Below are 19,152 nucleotides of genomic sequence, written 5' to 3' on the forward strand. Positions count from 1 at the left end.
GAATTAAAACAGTCAACTGAAGCAATCTCCTTTCCTGTAACAGAGCTGATGGAGGCTGTTCAGTTCTGGCATGTCCTAGATGAGGACTGTTTCCACATCTTTGTTGCAGACATGCTGAGACTCTGTCAGATGGCCTCCTCAAGTTCTTTGTTTAGACTGTAGATGATGGGGTTTGGCTGTGAGGACTGTGGCATATGAGACTGAGAGTCATAGGTGACTTGCTACCAGTGCTGCTCCATGTTTTGTAGGGGAGGCTGCTATAGCAGAGGACACCAAGCTGCTGTGACAGAAAGATGTGGGAGCAGGACCTTCCATGCAAGGTTGTGTAGTAGCCATGTAACTGGATTAATTTGTTTCAACTTGGCCAGTTTGAAGCAGGACTGGCAAGATCCATGGCCAGTGTCCTTGCTGCTGGGAATGCTTTATGCTTCCTGAGCTACTGCAGTTGCTTGTGCTTTGGGAATTGCAGGAGGGAAAGCTTCTTTGTGCCAGCAAGTCCTGACCTCAAAGTGGTGTGCAAATGGGTGGAATTGTGAGCAGCATCCTCAGAAGTCCTGGGCTCACAGCAGCCTCAGGTAGCTGGCACAGACTCGAGGGCACTGTTCCAGCAGTGGTGTCAGCACTTGACTGTGAGAGTGGCTGCTTATGATAAATGATCAATTTGATTCACAGCACAGGTTGGCTGAGGCAAGCCCTGAAGGTGACAGAGGTTGTCCCTACCCCGTTTTCCAGTCTGGGATGAGGCACTATCTGTGTGAAGCTTCTCTGGATGTTTTCTGATGGCTACTTTGACCCTGACCCCATCTTATTACAAGGGCCCCATATTAAGTCAGCAGGCTCCTGGTCAGAGCACTTGTCTGGGCAGACTCTGTGCCTGACCTGTTCTACTCTTTAAACTCTCTCTATAACTGTTTTTGTTGTTGTCGATTTTCTCTCCTCTCTCTCTCGGATCCCTAGGAGAATTTCAAGGTGGATTTCTTGGTTGCAGTGTGAAAGCCAGATTCTGGAGAGACCAAGAGATTATGGTGGCATGAGAGGTCTGGAGAAATTGAGAGCCAGAGATACATTCAGCAGTGAACTTCGAGCCCCATTAGTTGGTGAGAGGACACAGGTTTGGCTTATTTGTGTTATTCATGTCGATGCTGCTTGCCTGTATGCCTGTGCCTGCATTGGCATGGCTCTGTTTGTTTACAACATGCTCCCATCACCACTGTGTATTCCAGCATTTGGTCATTCAGCCAGTCATTCAGAGGAATCATGTGTGGTGCAGCACACCAGTTGTCCACAATAAGAAAGTATCTGTTTTAGGGGGCTGTCATCTGACGATCAATCTGAAGACCAAAATGGCTCCATCAACCCTTCAATTTAATTTCCTTGTGACTTTATTTGTCTAAAAGTGTTTTTTTTTTCCTTAACTATACTTCAGAGACTATTTGTCTAACTGCTAACAATCCACTTGGAAGTCAAACTGGGATTCATCATGGCCAAACCATCCTTCCCATTCTCAGACACCAATTCCCTTGATGGGAATGTGGCATGGCCAGATTGCAAGGCACGACCATACCTGAGCAGGGAGAAATGCTGGAAGTTGTCTGCTCCAGCTGCAAAACAGATCCTTGTTCTTTTCTCAGCTCAGAGGAGGGCAGGGGTAGAATTCACTGGCGGATCATCACCAGTATAGGCAGAACAACATTGCATCTTGGAAGTACCCGAGTTCCTGAATGTGTATTGAACTCTGTAAATATGAATTCTTCACTGAAGCCTATGGTGTCTCACTCTGAAATGGCAGGCAGCTTGACCTGGTACCTTTCCTGACTGCACATAGGCCACTTCAGGTGTACTCCATGCCCTGAAGTACACTCCATAAATGGGGTGCAACCCACTGGGTACCCACACACACCTTTCTCCCCCAGATCCCTCCAACAATTTCTAGGCCATCTGGAGCCCAAGCTTGGAAGTCCCTCCACTTGTATTTCTTTGCTTGTTTTCCTCTTTCCCTTTGGCAGTTAGAGCACTCTCATTTAGGCCTGGGTAAAGGTTTCAAAGCCTCCCTGCACACGGGTAGGACTGAGGTTGTGCCTTTATGCTCACTAAGCAACTTTAAAGGAGCCACACAAGGCATCAGGTGTGCTGGCTGCACCTCCTGTTGGCAGGTTGGGTGCCACTCCCACAGCTTTGAGGAGGTGTTAGTCAGGTGTGATACCTGAGCCTCTAGCAGTGCTCTGCTAAGAAGGAGGATCATGAATTCATCACTGCTTACTTGTTCCCAGTTACTGGGTAATTAGATCATACTCTCTTTCAGTTTCGGGACTATGTATGAAGATGAATTTTTTGGTCATGTCTCCTAAAAACCAAGTTCATGTAGCTCCTGCATGCTGTTGTCTCACAAAGGTGTACCACAATCCCACCTGCACCATTTGGAGGGATTTCACCACATTCAGCACCTGCAGAGATACCTTCCAGATACCTTTGTTTTACCTAATAGACAGCTCAGCTGGCTCTTGTATTAGTCTATTCGAAATAAGTGCTGGGTTGCAACATGTAGAAGTTGAAAAGAAGTCCATGTGGTGTGAACAGCATTATGTTCTACTCTGCCACACCACCACTAGGACCTGAGGGAATAATAAGTGGAAAACGCTACTTTGCTTTCCTCAGTTAAGGGAAAAAGAACAATTTCTCTTCCATTTTTAAGGCAAGCCACTTGGTGTAAAGCTTGATTAAATGGTGAACACTTCACTTGGATGTTTTATGGGTTTTTTTCCCCCCCTACATGAAGGTCAGTACTTTGGATGCTTCCTCTCTTTTCCCACAACAGTAGTCTCAAACTGCAACTTTCTATGTATGGTTTTTAAATGTAATTGTAGCTGTTTCAGAGCTTGTTGATCTGCAGTCCAGCAAGGAACAGTAAGGTTTACCCTGAGATGCTACGGCAAAACCGAGCCCTCCCCTGTTCTGCAATCAGTTGTTGAATAGAGTGGGGAGGACCAACTGCTCACTGCCAGAGGCAGGGTTAGTGCAGCAGGGACACCTCAAGTGGATGTGCCAAGCTGATGGATCCCCCCATCAGCCAGGAAAGGCAGATCTTAACCTTCAGGGAGGGGTGGGCTTGTGCACCCAGAGTGGGGCAGTTTCCACCTGGATCCAGCTCACTGCAGAGCCCTCCCACTTGTCCCAGCTGACTCCCTCCAAGCCAAGGTCCATGATGTCTGGCTCGAGTTGTGCAGGCCAGGTCCCCCCACTGCTCACCAGAGCCAAGCACAACGAGAGTATGAGTGGGCCTGTTCTCCAGGTCTCCAGGTCATGTGTTTCCAGAGGAGGGCAAATAGGGCAAGCAGATGTACAAAACTACCCTGGAAAAGCTGGATCATCATTAAAGTAACTCAAAACACCAGAAATGCTTAACACACTATGGTGCTATTGCAGAAAGACTCTACCAGTTACAGTAAGTGCTATTCACAAAAATAAGGGTTCTAGGGATGCTTGAATGTTGCAGGGTTCAAACTCAGTGTGTAGGTGTCGTCTCAAAATGAAAACATATGAAATCACACTTTTAGAACACAGCCACCCTTTCACAGGGCATGACCCAATCTCAACCAGCAAGGCTAGAGAGTTCCTATAAAAGCAGTGTGCAGCTGAGACAAAGTATGTTTGTCTCTGCGTAAGTGTATTTCACTATTTTCAAAGCATGACTACTTCAAAAACATCCGGGGCAGAAGAGATGTTGTATTTTTCACAGACAAAGTCTAGTTACAGATCTCTGGGAACTTGTAAATTATATTTAGAATACAGAATTTCAAATTGGTGCAAAATGTACAGTCAAACACAAAACACATATTGCAAAATATATACAGAATTGCTCTAAGAACAGAACCCAAGGACAAACAGATGTTTAAATATAAGAGAAAAGTCCACCTTTTATAAATTACTCTTTCAAAAACTAATTATTACACCAGGTATGTTATTTGTAGACAAGTTACCACAATATGGTGACATGTCTCATTTGCAAGGCAGGCATTGAGAAACAAGCTACATCACTCAAAGCCAGTTTCTGAGACCAATCCACAAGTAAACATGTGTGATAATGCATTACTGGTTTGAGGCACACAATGTGTTTTCAACCACTTTAATGCTTATGCTTAGGCGCTTTTTATTCTGAGAATTAGGCAGGTGCACAAAGAACAAGCACTAGACACTAACTTGTCATCTTACATTTGTTTATTGGGCCAAGATGATTTATTACCAATGTATTAGAACATTCACAAGAAATGCTATGAGACACCTTAAGAGTATCCTGATAATAAAACAACATTCATACAACTGCATGAATTTGGATAATTTAAATAGTCAGAGGTGAAAAACAGTTATTTAAGCAATAGTGAAGCCACAGTTTGAATTAAGATGTCATAGGTTGTTCATAAGTAGGAAGGACACTGAAATCTATAGCAAACTCTGATGCTTTGCATTCAAAGCAGAGATGTTCTCTTCCAGTAATCAGAACTTGCAGCTTCAAGGTATTGATTGCTACTAGCTACACCATTGCTAATTAAACTATCACAAGGATAACTTGCTTTGGGCATGTTTGGAATGCTGGAGTTGTACAGCTATTGCTATGCTACAGATCCCCGAATTGTGCTTTAAAATAGCAGTGAAGGCTTTATATGCACCTAAAATTACACAATAAATACTCAGTAATTCTTCAAGCACCTCCTGCTACTCGATTTGGCAAGACCAGCAGCACTAGGAAATGGGTGCCATGGTGAGCCAAACTGCTAGCAGTTTGACTCAGGCACTCCTGGTTTGTGCCTGCCTGCCCACCTTCAGAAAGCAAAAGGGCTCATGTGGAACACTGTGTGACAGTGAGAGAGAGGACTGTAAGTGCCAGTCACCAGACCTGTAACCTTCCTGCAGTCAAGCACAAGGGCAGGCTCTCTGCTCTTCAACCTGATCCATTTGGGGAGAAGTTCTGCCTTGTAGAGCTGATGTTTATATTAGGAGTTGCTGCCAGAGGCATAGCAGGTGATACACACAATATAAATGAAGCCACATCTTCTGAAATCAAGTTGTCCCCTAAATAACACACTTGAGCAGTGCACAGTGACACACTAAGTGGGTGTGCTGCTAGGAGAGCTCTGAGGGGTAACTACACCACTAACAGTGCCCTATTAAAAAATTATTTGCTTTGGGATAGGTCTTTAATATCTACACACATTTATTTCAAGACTTCAGACCAACTTTTACAAGAACACTGATCTGCTTATAAAACATTCTCATAAATTATCTTCACCAAAAAAAAAGTCACTTTTTCAGAAAACATGTTCAGTACAACATTATCAGTAGAAATTCTGTCCTGTGAGTCCATGGCAGAAAAGTCATAATCTGCACTTAAATCTCTCCAAAGTGACATATGGTAAGCAGAAACAATGCTTCCAAAACACACAGAGTGCACTGCTTCAGTGAACACGTATGCATTTACAATCAATAGTCACTGTCCTGTAAACATTGAAACTGCTGCTCTAACTGCAGGTTAAGATCAGTAATTTGCATTCATTTCACTGCACTCCACACATAAAAAAGCTACATTGTTTAAAAAAAAAAATCCCCAAAAACATTAAATAGCAAAAGGAATGAAGGCTTTGAGCTGGATCTCTCCTGCAACTAAATGTCAAATCAGTAAATATTGACATTATAAATTAAGCTTGAACGTTACTTAAAACCTAAAACTTAGAATAGCAGCCAATTTGCTCAAAAGCATACATGAACTTTCAGTCAGCTGTAAATACATACTGCGATGGGAGGAAGAAGCCATCTCTCATTCCCAAAAAGGCTTTCAAGAAGAACACAGTATTAGATATGGATGGGGATCAGGAACACTGCAGTCAGAGAAACTCCTTAACAATTGCATTCTACAAACTTGTTTTCGTTGCTACCTGAAAGTGCATCTTTGTATCTGTAGAATCATCCCCATATTTATACAAAAAGTACAAACATTGTGATTTTGTCACAGCCTAAGCCTATCTAACGTGTAGTTTCTAGTAAGTGCAAAAAGTGTAATGAAGTTACATGTGCACTGTGCATATAAGATCAAAGCCTGAAAATGAGGCAACGTAATCACCATGAATTCAAGGTAGTTCAGTAGTTGCTGAGCCTTTACTGCACAGCTGTTAAATGGCTAAAGTAGAAGCTGAAGCAGAAATTAAAAAATAGTCTAAGCCCATCAACAAAGCAGTGTTTTAGAGCAGGAACTCCATTCCCCCACTCACCATGCACATTTACCATCACGGGCTCATGCCTTTAGTACCAGTTTCTGTACAGAGCTAGGCCTGAAGGGCAAGAGGGCAGCCTAGCAGAAGATGTACAGTTACACTGAAGGTTGTGAGGAAGGGGTATGGGGTGCAGAATGAAAGAGTATCTTCTGCCAGGTCTCTCAAGGGCACAACTCCAATGCACCCCTGTTATCACAAAGTGCTGGAATATGGACCAGAGGCTATGCAGCACAGAGCATACCTGCTCAGCACATTATCAAATACATATGCAGCTAAATCTGCCGTGTCTTCAACATAAGCCCTTTTAAGTGTCACAACAGCTCCACTTGCCTTCTCCTCCCACAAAATGAGGCTTCATTTGATAATGACACGTTTATATGTCAAGAGACTGCTACAGAGTCACATGCACACATAAATACTTAGCAATTCAAACAGCTGGTACTCAAAACAAGTGCGTTATTTGCTCTTTAAAGAAACGAAATCTGTACAATACTTGTAAGAGGGTAACCGTGAAGATTAACAAACAATTGTCTAGAACAGTTCAGTTAGTTTTGTTCCTTAGTTAAGTCTTGCAGTGGACTATGCTCAGCTTTTTCTATATTTTAAAATGCTACAATAGCCATTGCCACTGATTTTAGACACACAAAGACTTGATTAAAATCTAGAAAGAGCAAGAGGAGCTCAAACTGTACATGCACAGAGACTGTACTCTAAACACAGTTGTGTTTTTCACTGTATTGCCATCACGTGTCTTGTTGGAAAGCGCAAGTCCTGCCTCCTGTCCAAAACTGGTGAGAGAAAGATCCAGAAGTGAGTGCTATCAGAATGTTGTAACGGAGCAAAAGCTGTACAATTAGGCACTGTGGAAGGAAATACAATAAGGCGTATTTTCAAAGGGTGTGTGCACATGTATGTATATGCATGTATGTACACGCACATATATACACATACATAAACAGTTTTTGGCAAAATGACAGTTTCATTTAAAAATCAATGCAGTGAAAACACCAGCAATTTAAATTATACAAATCAAGGGTAAAAGCCACAGGGGAAAAAAAGCAGCAAATATTCTAAGTAGCACCTGTATCTCAGGGATGAGCTTTTGAATTTCAGTTCTCCCAGTTCAAGGCAGAGGTTTGTTTACCCATCAGAACAGATTTTAACCAACTGATCACCTTCTCTCCTATGTGATATTGGGCTATTTCAAAGGAACCACGATTTTCAGGACCCTTTTCTCCCCAGCGCTGGCAAAGCTTAAGTAGGACACTAGTAAAAGGTCAGGAGAGTGTATCTCAGCAGGAGGGATGCTAGTTGTGCTATCCGTGCCTGCCATGATTTACAGGCAAGGACAATGGAGAGAGAATGAAGGAGTGTGTACTCAGGATAGCAATGAGCCTGTCTACAGCTACAGCTCCTGGTCCTGTGTCCCTCACATTCATTAACACCTGTCTTAACTAAACTGAGCCTCTTCCCCACCACCATTGCTACTGCATTATTTAAAGTACTTGGCCTGTGACCACTAGGTTCTCATACAATGTTACTCTAAGAGTCAGTATGGAGACTCATCTATCTGCTCACTGCCATGAAAATTATACTGCATTGTTTTGTTCAATGTAAAGACCGAGTCTAAATGTTTTGCATTAACTGCAAAGAGTTATCTCCCTCTTTCATTCAAGTCTTACATACTACACAAGACAATACTAGGCCTTCTCAGACACTGTGTGTGATGAAAATGTAAAAAAAAAAAAGGAGAAAAAAATATTCTTGATACACTGGCCTTTACAGAACCTGAAAATGGAACATCATCTTAATAGAGGGGCTAAAGAGTGAGTTTCTCTTTTTAAAAGTTTTACAGGGGGTTTCCTATCTCAACTGCCCAGGAATCTATTTTGGCATCAAAACACAATAAACATCACTTTACAGTGCATAAAGATCTTAGATGCCAAGTGCCTTTTTCTTAAGATACATTTTCATTCCAGTGTGGCACTCATCTACTCAAACAAAATGGCAGTTGCTTTCTGGAAAAAAAAAAAAAAAGAAAGAGAAAGAAAAACATAACTCAGAGACTTCTTGTCCTGTAGGAGTCGGGTTACAGGAAGGATGCTGGATGAGGCGTCCTGGGAAATAAAGTCCCGAAGTACTCCCACACATGGGCAGTGAGAAACCCATGGTGATGGGTCAAGGGAGTCTTGTGTTACTTTGAACCCACATATATAAGGTGTTGTTTCATTTGAATAAAGTGGATTTGGCTCAGAACCCCCAACCAAGCTAGCTGGGTCCGTGTAATTAATTTACATATTATATTAATATGCCACGTTGTCCTCCGCCAGGATCTCCTCTGGAAGTTGCAAAAAGAATACATTCATACTTCAGTGTCACACTGCTTCCATGATGCTACCCCGAGACAGGCTTGTACAGAGTTCCAGGGATGGAAAATCTCCCGGGAAGGACACGCCACACTAAGGGGACCTCTGATTAAAATACTGTGATCTGCGAGTTTCGTGTTATTTCAGAAAACAGATACTGAGCAAAAGGGAGAGACAGTCAGGTCCTTAACAAGCCAAAAACTTGAAACAGTGTCAGCTACATGCTGAAGGGTTATATATGTCTGGAAAATAATAAGACAGGTTTATTTACTTGGGTTGCAGAAGACAGCACCAGCAATCTTAAAATTTATGCACATTTTCTGTAACAAAAAGTCAAGTTTTCCTTTCTGTTACCGTCAGCAACTGGAAAGTAAGACCATGCATTCTTTCTGCTGCCCCAAGGATACAAAGCATTTTCTCTGTCTTTCTGGACAATTATGAAGCAGCATTCTATTTCAGATTTCCTCTCTAATTTGTGAGATTCATCCAGGGAGTGCATACCCTCAAATACAACACTTCATTCCTCCTACTTGTATTGCTGGTACCAGGATGCCAGAAGAGCTCCAGCTGATCCTTCATGCCCAGGGTCTGAAGCAGACAACCCCGTGTTTAATGATCAGGAAGACAAGGATTTTAGCTCTGTACTATCCAAACTATCTCCCTCATAGCACGAATCCAGTTTGCATGTCAAATAAAAGTTAAGTTGTAGTCCACACTGTGGTACCTGAAGAACATCCCTGAAATTAAATCAAGAATTTAAACAATTAAGAAGAGGTTTCACTGAAAACAGGAGTCAGTCCTCCAATTGCATCTCTACCAGAACATAAGAACAGACAGAATCACTAGATAGGAAGGAGAGGCTGCAGGCACCTTCCATTTTTCCATGGCTGTTTTGTCTCTATAGCTTTAGCTGTATCATTCTGTTGCTATAGATGACTCTCTTGTAGCACCCACATTCACACCTTTGTCTGCACCACGACTGGAAAGTAGAAAGCACAGGTGTTGCTAAAGTTGGCCAAGTGCTTAGAGTACAGACTCATCAACAAGACCCAGTAAGAACTGCCTCAGCACGTAACTGGCTCCATCAGAAAATGGCTTTTGCATATTTAAAAGTTAAATTTAAGTCCCCTGAAGCAGCTGGAGATGTTTTTCTAGACACACTGGCAGGAGGAATGCTCCTAAAGCTGACACTTGGGTGATGAATTCATGCCACCCATAGCTGAATTAGTTATTACTGTGCAACAGAGGACAAGTAAGCCCACTGTCTGGCTGAGTGGGCTCTAGGCAACATGGCTTAAGTAGCTCCAAGCAGCAGATACAAGTGGTAAAATAATGCAGGCCCCACCCCCTGCCCACAAGTGGCTCACAGGGCCCCTTGAGTATGATGATGACCCAAGGTGAAAGGTTCAGTCCCTGGAGAACGAAGGTGAGATGAGCCCAGCAGAGATGAGTGAAGAACAACATGACCATGAGCCATGGACAGCAGATACATGTGCATGGCAGGACCAGCACACCTGCTCCAGCGCCAGTCTCTAGCACGAAGCTGTAAAAGGAGTACCAGATCTCCACACCTTCAGCAGATGAATAAATGCAGAGCATCTGAAGAGCACACCCTCATCCAAGTGAAAAAAGACAGCCACTGCATCCCTGGGCCCACACCTGATAACAACACCAACAACACCATCGAGGACTTGAGAAGCTGTATCAGGGGTTAATTACGCTGATACTTTTGGTCCACGTTTGGCCCAGCCACCTGTAAAAGTTTTGTTCTTTCCCTGACAAGTTATGAGAAAAAAAGCACTGATAAAACGGAAACTTCGTCCTTGGAGAAAGTTCTTGTATAAACTATATTTAATTGCTATTTTATGATTTGGCTGATCGTCCTCCAAGGTTGCTCGAAGGAGAAACTGAAGACTATGGGTATGAAGTAAACCTCTAGACTCATTTGGAAGAGATCCCCCGGGGGCAGTGCGCAGGCGCGGGGAAAGCCATGCATGTGCAGACGAGATATCACTTGCATCACAAGGGGTGGGACTGGGGGCCTCTGGCTGGGCAGTGCTGGCCACACCTGCCTAGGCTGAAGTCACTCAGTTAATTGTATAAAAGCAGAAAGCTCTTTCTTGGAGGGCAGCAAGCTTCACATCAAGGATAATGTTGCCTTTTGGCGGGGACGCCTGCCAATTTGTGAACTTACTGACTCTCCAAGGATGCAGATTCTGCAATGGGTAATTATAGGCACGCTAGGTCGGCAAGATAACTTTATGGGCAACAGCTGGGTAACTGGGGAGGTTGTGCTGGGGGCTTATTTCTCTCCTCCTTCTTCACTTTTGGGTTTGTTTGTTTTGTTGGCCACCTCTTGGTAATAAATATCAGTTTTGTTGAGCTTTCAGTGGTGTCATGGTTTCAGATTTCAGTATGCTCTGAACCCTCCCTAATAAAGAAGCCTAAACAGGTAAGTGAATTTTCATGATGGCTCTTGCATTCCCAGTTATTTGAAGCCTACAGCATGTTACATGCACACCACAGGCTTCAACACTGCCCAAGGCTCCTCAGAGAAGCTATGCTGTACTTCATCTCTAACAGATGACTGTTCTAATTCACTTAACACTAAGTGGTACTTCTTTTACACTAATTAGTGATGATTCTTTTAGTCTCTGAGCTTGCTGTTATATAATAGTCCAACTGTGACAAATTCATGAAAAAGAAACAGCACAATTAAAGACAAGAAGAAAACTCTGGTGTCAAAGATAATGGTTTCAGTGACAGAAAAAAACTGGTATACCATAATACTGTCTTGGGTATTCTTATTTCTTTTTTACGTTAGCGTTGTAGCTGCTGAAATTCAAATGCCTTCTAAAACAGGCTTTGGCTGACTAATGAGAAACTAAGTTGCATCTGAAAAATTGTTCTACAGGTTGTTTCCCCTTCATTCATACTGCCCAAGTACTGTTGAAGTAAACTCTCTGAAATATTTTGACTCAGCTGTTCTAGTACTTTCTCTCTTTCCAGTGCACTGGGCTCCTTTTATAGAAATAATCTCTCCTGTGTTTTGTGTTTTTCTCTTTACGGTAGTACTGTTTCAGCTGTGCTATTTGGACTGATCCAAGTTCTCAGCAGCTCAAGTCTTTGCCTTCTTTTGGTTAGGACGCTATTGCGAACATTAATTTAAAGGAACACATTTTCAATTATGGAACAACTCACCAAAATTTATCTATGGAATGATTTTAAGAAGGAGCTAGAAGGAGGGGAGGAGTCTTTGCGAAGGCAGATGCAGAAATCTCAGCATCTTGGAATCTCTGTTTGGCTGGAAAATGGAAATGGCTTATTGAAAAGCAACCCAAAGTAAACATTTCAGATGAGACAAGTGTTACATGATATTTGTGACAATGAGGCACTATCTTTGAAAGACAAAGTAGAACCCAGTACTGTCAAAATGTAATGAAAGGCACGCTCGTAGGCAACACTCTTCAGGAGTTGTCTGCACTTGGTTTTACCGAACCAGCTTGGTATCTACAGTAGGTGTGCTGCATCACTTCTGAACACAGGTCTCCACTTAGCGTCCTCCTTCAGAGACTGACATGCTATCCACTTTCATCTCTCTCAGGCTTCCAGTTTTTTTCTGTTTCTGCTTGGATTTTTTCAACATATGGACCTAAAATTGAAAATTTTAAAAGAGAGTATTAAAAGGCCTGTAGTAAACAATAAGCTGATCTAAGGCAACTAACTAATAACCAAGCAAAATGCTGGAACTGCCACAGAAAAACATTTAAATACACAACTATCTCATGCATCTATCCTTATAAAGCTACAAGATTAACTGTTTTTTTTACAAAAACATATACACACACGTTATATGTATGCATATAGATGTATATGTATGTATGTGCATATATATATATTCCTGTACACTCATATACATACACATACATACAGATAACAGTACTAGTCACTAACTTGATAGAAAGATAAGAAATGTTTCTCACTGAAGGGCAAGTTAGGTTTGTTCTCCCTCTTTCTTTGCATTCCCCCCCCTTCTTCTCAGGAAAAGAATAAAGTTTAACATATTCTGAAACTTTGAGATCTGACCCTCTCTTTCAGCCATTTTCCTTCTGCAAGGACCATTGTCCTGGTAGCTCTTCCAGGAGAGCTACAATTCTCTGAGACTGTCAAGACTGCAGCAACAGATTTCTGCAAGTTGAAAAGGCATTCTTAAAGTAGCAGGCAAATGTGTAGACTGGTGTGCACCACAGTCAACTACTGCAAAATGTTTATTTCACAACTTCAAAGTCAATAGAGAAGCTAAATTCTTAGGCAGCTGATACTGTCTTCCTTTTACATACATTGAGATATCAAGGAAAAACAGCCACTGATTACTCCAAAGTTTCTTTTTTTGCAGACCCTGCTCATCCATCATTCATTTTTCTCCTTTGCTACTCTGTGACAAACCTTCCCTTCTCCAGCAAACTGATGCCTACTTTGCACACTGCAGTACTATCATGGTCCTTATAGCTGTGACCTGCTTCAAGGCAAGCAACACTGCCTGGAAATCTCAATACAGAGGAAAAAATTAAGTCACTAGGCTGAAGCTCAGGGACTATTTTTTTAACACAAGCCTCATCTCAGCCGCTGGAAAGACCCCTCAAAATACATTCTGTAGGAACTACTGTGTATTTATCCAACAGTTACCACATGTGCTGACTAGCTCCTTTAAGGTTGAGCACCAGAACACAACAGACAAGCAAGATAATATGATAACATCCAGTAGAGGAACAAAGTCATCTTGCTAAGAGAGACCTACAGCCAGTACCTTTGGTCCTGCAGCAGAAATTATAATCTGGCCAGGGGCCTGAATCCAGGGCTCTCCATCAACTTGAACTGGAATTGGCTTAAGGAGTGTTACACGAAAATATGAGCCTTGGGCTATGCGGATTCCTGATCGAAAACCACCTTGGACTTGACCCTGTTAGGAAGTAAAAGCCAGGATATCTATGACCCCAATTAACAAGAAGCACAAATACTAGCTGTGATTAAACTGGGTGGATAGTATCTTACTCTCACCTGACATTCTAAGTTTCAAGTAAAAGAACTTCTTCGGCAAAATCTGCACAGGATGCCTTTAGTGCCCTAGCATTAATTATGTCAGTTAGTGCAGAACTTGGACACCCCTGCAGGCTGCTGGAGGCAAAACAACTTCCACAGAGAAGTTGTTTGTACTCCAAAGCAACAGGTACACTCCTTGCTGCTTCTGCTTTCATGGAAGATTTAAGGATCTCTACCAAAATACTTCTTCAGTGTCTTTTAAAAGATCTAAATCAAAAAATGGTAAAGTTGGCCAACACCAAAGATGGAGCTGCACAAAATTTTAAGTGCTCACCTTTCAGTTTTTGGTTGTTTTATAGATTAGTTATCTCTAGTTACCTGATCGCATATACTTTTTCAGCAGCAGATTTCTTTAAATAGTAAAAAAAATACGAATAAAAGACAAAAATAACCTGCCGTTGTACAGGACTGTGTTACCAGTAGCAGGCCACTGTATGGCCTGCTACATAATATGTCATACCTCAAAGAATTAAAGTTCCATAAGCTGAGTCATAATATTGTTTGCAGAATGGCACACCATCTGCTTCACGTAGCATTCAGATCAAGAGCAGCTAGCACCAGATTCTCAGCAACAGGGGCTGGAAACCCTGTGGCAGAAAATTATAAAGCCACCTGTCTAGAAAGAATCTCCACCCTGATTGTAATGAGGTACAACAAGATTTTTTTGCAAATACACTAGGTGAAGAGTGCATGTTTTTGTAGTATTAGAGTAAGATCTTGTTTTCATCCCATGAACTGTTTGGTTCTGACACCATGTTACGAGAAAGCAAGTGCATTCTACAATACATACATATATATGCATTTAATATATATGTATGCATGTAAGTTTCTGGACTTGGTTCAAAGTCTAGTCGAGTTATGAAGCATTGCCCCACCTGCTTTTAACAAGTTCTTCACACTCCTGTTACCTCTTATCCAACCTTAACGAAGAGGCATCATTTTTAGGACTACGCACTTGCAACGCACTGTTTGTTACAGAAATGAGCCTGTCTGAAAGAATGTGTGCTTCCTCTGTGCCTACTGGGATGCCAGCTTACCATGTGAACGACGCCAGTCACACCAACAACTTCCAGCAGGCCGTCGTCGATGCGCGGCTTCTCGAAGCGATTATCGCTGTCAGAGCCCCAGAGATCGGCTCCAGAGCCCCAGCTGTGAGGAGAACACACCACAGTCACCACCCACCCCTGCCTCAGGGCACCCTCCCTGCTGCCCTGCTGGGGTGGCTGGTTTGACAGGCTTCCAAAGCCAGACACTCTGCTCCCCTCATCAGCTGGAGGGATTGCAGTTCCTGCGTTGTGAAAACAGCAACTGTTTTTCCTAAAATCTGGAAGAGTTCTGATAAGATCTTTTGGTGGTAAAAGAAGGAGTGAAGTAAATAGTTTCCACTGGAAAGAAAAAAAATGTAAGTAAGAAGAAAGTCATTCTGAATAGTTTCAGTTTGCTGGGAAATACAGGTTACAGCTTCACTAACCCTCACCTTTCAAGGCTTAAGAACTTAACATAGCTCTTACTGGTCTTGACAATATTCACAGAAGCTACTGAACAGAAACTAAAGCTAAAACAAGTAAGAAGTTTTTATTCTTGTACCTGGCCAAACTCACTTGCAGCTGTTAGCAGGTATTCATGCACTTCAATCCTCTGACATGCTTCTAACAATTAAACACCATGTTCCTTTCTGTGCAATACTGACCCTCCTCACTCAAATCACTCGCTTATTGTTTTTGTGCACGGACTGCTTGTCACTAATTGTGATTTTTTTCTTCCACACAGTTCTCATGTGCAATGTATATTTGTGTATGTGTATGTGCACAGGTGTGTATACACATACGTAAAACTACGTATTTGAATAAAAAGTTGAAATTTTCAGACTAAAATGCAAAGAGATACGGGCTGCTTAAGGTAAGAGGGTACTTGAAAAATAATAGTATGGCAGCACTAATTACCTGCTGGTTTTGTGCAAACAAAAAACCTTCCTCCACCAACAGTACATCTAAGGAAGCCAGAATTCTGCAGATATGGCTTCCTTTCTTCCATGGCAGTAAGTCTAGCTCCCTGCAGCTATCAGGGCAGCACCCACAACCCCACAAAAGGTAGCTGAACTGAGGGTTTTCAACAGCTACCCAGGCAGCATCACAGACTCCATGTACATTGACCAGCTGCCTGTATGACCTGGGCAGTGTTTGACAGTTGAATTCTGTCTGGCCTTCACTGTGAAATCCAGTCAACTATTCAAACAGTGGAGGGACAGGGGAAGATGACAGTGGACAGAAGTCATAGGCCTAGAGCCATGCCTAAAAAGCCATGTTTTGCTAGGAAACTGTGCCAAAAGAATTCTGAAGACCTTTGGTGGGGAAATTATTCCAAATTACTGCTAGGACAGAGAAGAAATAGCAAATGTATGGGGTTTGCACTGGGAAAACAGGATGGTATAACCTTATTATCATAAAAACGTCACCTTTATGTGGAATGAAATTGTGAGTTTCAATGAATCACAAAACCAATGTCAAAATAGTATTAAAAACTAGCTCTTTACACATAGTTGCAAAGCCAGCGAGTCATGCAGTAATCAAAAATACCAGTAACACACCTACTGATCTAAACCGTTTAACATTTTATCTAACCATCTGACATTTGATGTTCAAATACCAAGCAGCAATTCCACACATACAGCCAGGCATGCCTCCACAAGGGATCCTTCCTCTCCTTTTTACCTGGGTATATTAATAAAAATGAGTCCTTCTATACTTGGTAACTCCACCTCGTGCTGGTCCACTTGCAGCTTTATGTCCTTGTGGAGGTTTCTAGTATGACTTATCTTCTGCAGCCCAACTTTCACGTAAACTCCTTTGTTGTGAAACCTAGGAGCAGACAAGTATCTTGTAAATAAAAAGTGAGGCCCAGCATACCACTCTTCTTGTACTGTCCTCTAGCAGGTATGTTTAAAGACTTTTTCAATTAGCATCCTCTTCAAATTCTTCTAGCTTTACTGCAGAAACAAAGCATAAGCCATGAACTGCTACTTTATATACCTTTTACTTAAGAGATGATTGCGCTGTCGAAGCATGTGGAGATTGTGAAATTTTATTACAGAAAAATCATCCCTTTTAAAGCATTGCCTGAATGCAATGCCTCTTTGAAATGTAAACTTCTGGGTTGGAAGATTATATTTTTAGAGGTCTTCAGGACACATTTTAAAGTGTTTTCTCATGCAATGCTAGAACACTTATGGCACAAAAACATTTTATAATCTTTGCTCATTAATTTGAAATATACTTAGCTGCAGAAACTTAAAACAGGCTTAGGAATGTTAATTTGTGACAGAGCTCTAACATCTCTAATTTTAGAATTAAAAAGATGAGGATTTTTATGGCAAAATATTTTAAGAATACCATAAACAAATGATAGTTAAACACACAGACTATTTTCTTCTATAATGGAAACGTTTGGATATATGGTCTTCAGGGCAACCTTAAAATAAGAAGCATAAATTTTCATTATTTGACCCTACTAGCACATGGGTGTCATTGGAATCCAACTCTGCAAAATCTCTCTAGCATTATGTCTAAATACTGTAGATATTCAAATGGGGAAGACAGACAGTTTAGCATGCAGGTTCTAGTCAACTCTTCAGAGACTTTTTCAGTTATTTTAAAGTATTATATTGGGAATAATTAGTCCTGTGTCCTAACAGTTTTAAATAGCACTGAATTAAAGGTACCTCATGTAACACCATTTAACATACACCTCTCCTCCAGACAAGACAGTAACACGTGTCTATGCTAAGAAAGGTTTTGTCTAATTTGGATACAAATGAAAAATACTGGAATATCACTAGGAAACATAATACTTTAAATATCCCCAAGGAGTATTAATTTTCATTGCGTGAAGCAGAAAGCCAGCAGAAACTGAAAGAATACAACACAGTGCCCTAACTGCAGAACACTGGTCTAAAACAACTGTAAACCATTTCTAAACGTGCATTAAATTGTGCAGAATATTCTCTCCTGCCATTTTGGATGGCAGAAACAAGATGTGGCCTCTTCTGTGATAGGCCATCCTAAAGACTGCTCCAGTGGGAATGACTTGGATGAAGGGGTAGATGCCTTCACTGCTGACACAAAGGTTGGAGGAGTGGCTGATACCCCAGAGGGCTGTGCAGCCCTTCAGAAGGATATTGACAGGTTGGAGAGTCGGGCAGAGTGGAACTGTCTGAAATTCAACAAAGGCAGGTTCAGGGTCCTGTACTTGAGGAGGAATAACCCCATGCACTAGTACAGGCCTGGAGAGCAGCTCTGTGGAGAAGGACCTGGGGGTCCTGGTGGACAACAAGCTGTCCATGAGCCAGCAGTGTGCCCTTGTGGCCAACAAGGCCAATTGTATCCTGGGGTACCTTAGGAAGAGCCTTGCCAGCAGGTCGAGGGAGGTGATCCTGTCCCTCTATTCAGCCCTGGAGAGGCCACACTGGGAGTGCTGAGATCCAGTTCTGGGCTCCTCAGCACAAGAGAGACAGGAGCTCCTGTCCAGTGGAGGATAATAAAGATGATCAGGGGACTGGAGCAACTCTCTTATGAAGAAAGGCTGAGAGAGCTTGGCCTGTTTAGCCTTGAAAAGAGATGACTGACGGGGACCTCATCTATGTGTGTAAGTATCTGAAGGCTGGGTGTGAAGAGGATGGACTCAGGCTCTTCTTGGTGGTCCCAAGCAATAGGACAAGAGGCAACAGGCAGAAACTACTGCACTGCAAGTTCCACCTGAATATGAGGAGGAACTTCTTAACTGTGTGAGTGACCTTGCACTGGAACAGGTTGCCCAGAGAGGTTGTGCAGTTTCCCTCACTGGAGACATTCAGGAACTGTCCGTACACAATCCTGTGCCATTTGCTCTGGGATGACCCTGCTTGAGCAGGGAGGTTGGACCAGATGACCTGGTGGTCTTTTGCACCAGGTGGTCTTTTCCAGCCTGACCCATTCTGTGATTCTGTGAATGAAGGCAGATGTCCTGATCATTAAATTTTACACTGTGAAAAGAACTCACACAGCTTGGCACTCAGCAATGCAAAAACCATCACTGTCACAACATACACTATTTTTATCTGCCCTGCAATGCAAGTTCAGCATTAAATTCCCACAGGGAAGTCATCACTGCACTTTGAGCTGCTAGCCTGAGCACATAAAGAGACTCCACTGAGTGAGGCAAGAGAGCACACAGCTTTTGGGACATTTTCCATTTTAAGGTCTTGCTTCACAAGAGCACTCAAGCCCGTATTTCTTCCAAGGACTACCTGGAATTTCTGCTGCCACAACCTGAAACTTCCTGTTCTGCACTCAGGAGCAGCCAGTTCACATGCCAGCAGCTGCTGCATCGGATACCCTTTTTAGTTAATTTACTAAAAATAATTTTAAAAAAGCGCTAATAATGCTGAC

The 19,152-nt window shown here is 42.3% G+C and overlaps 1 protein-coding gene across 1 annotated transcript in view; it reads right to left on the reverse strand.

The window, feature by feature from the left end:
- Positions 1-3,754: 3,754 nt before the first annotated feature.
- DGKQ (diacylglycerol kinase theta) overlaps positions 3,755-19,152 on the reverse strand; it is a 94,165-nt gene continuing 78,767 nt past the window's right edge. Inside the window, exons 20-23 of the mRNA XM_029965450.1 lie at positions 16,441-16,587; positions 14,767-14,878; positions 13,437-13,589; positions 3,755-12,281 (exon numbers count right to left, since the gene is read on the reverse strand). Of these exons, the coding sequence (XP_029821310.1) occupies positions 12,183-12,281; positions 13,437-13,589; positions 14,767-14,878; positions 16,441-16,587 (511 nt within the window). The 3' untranslated portion in view covers positions 3,755-12,182. The remainder of the gene's footprint in view (positions 12,282-13,436; positions 13,590-14,766; positions 14,879-16,440; positions 16,588-19,152) is intronic.

This window comes from Manacus vitellinus, unplaced genomic scaffold (genome assembly GCF_001715985.3).
Source record: "Manacus vitellinus isolate BGI_N305 unplaced genomic scaffold, ASM171598v3 scaffold_9_pilon, whole genome shotgun sequence".
Lineage (NCBI taxonomy): Eukaryota > Metazoa > Chordata > Aves > Passeriformes > Pipridae > Manacus > Manacus vitellinus.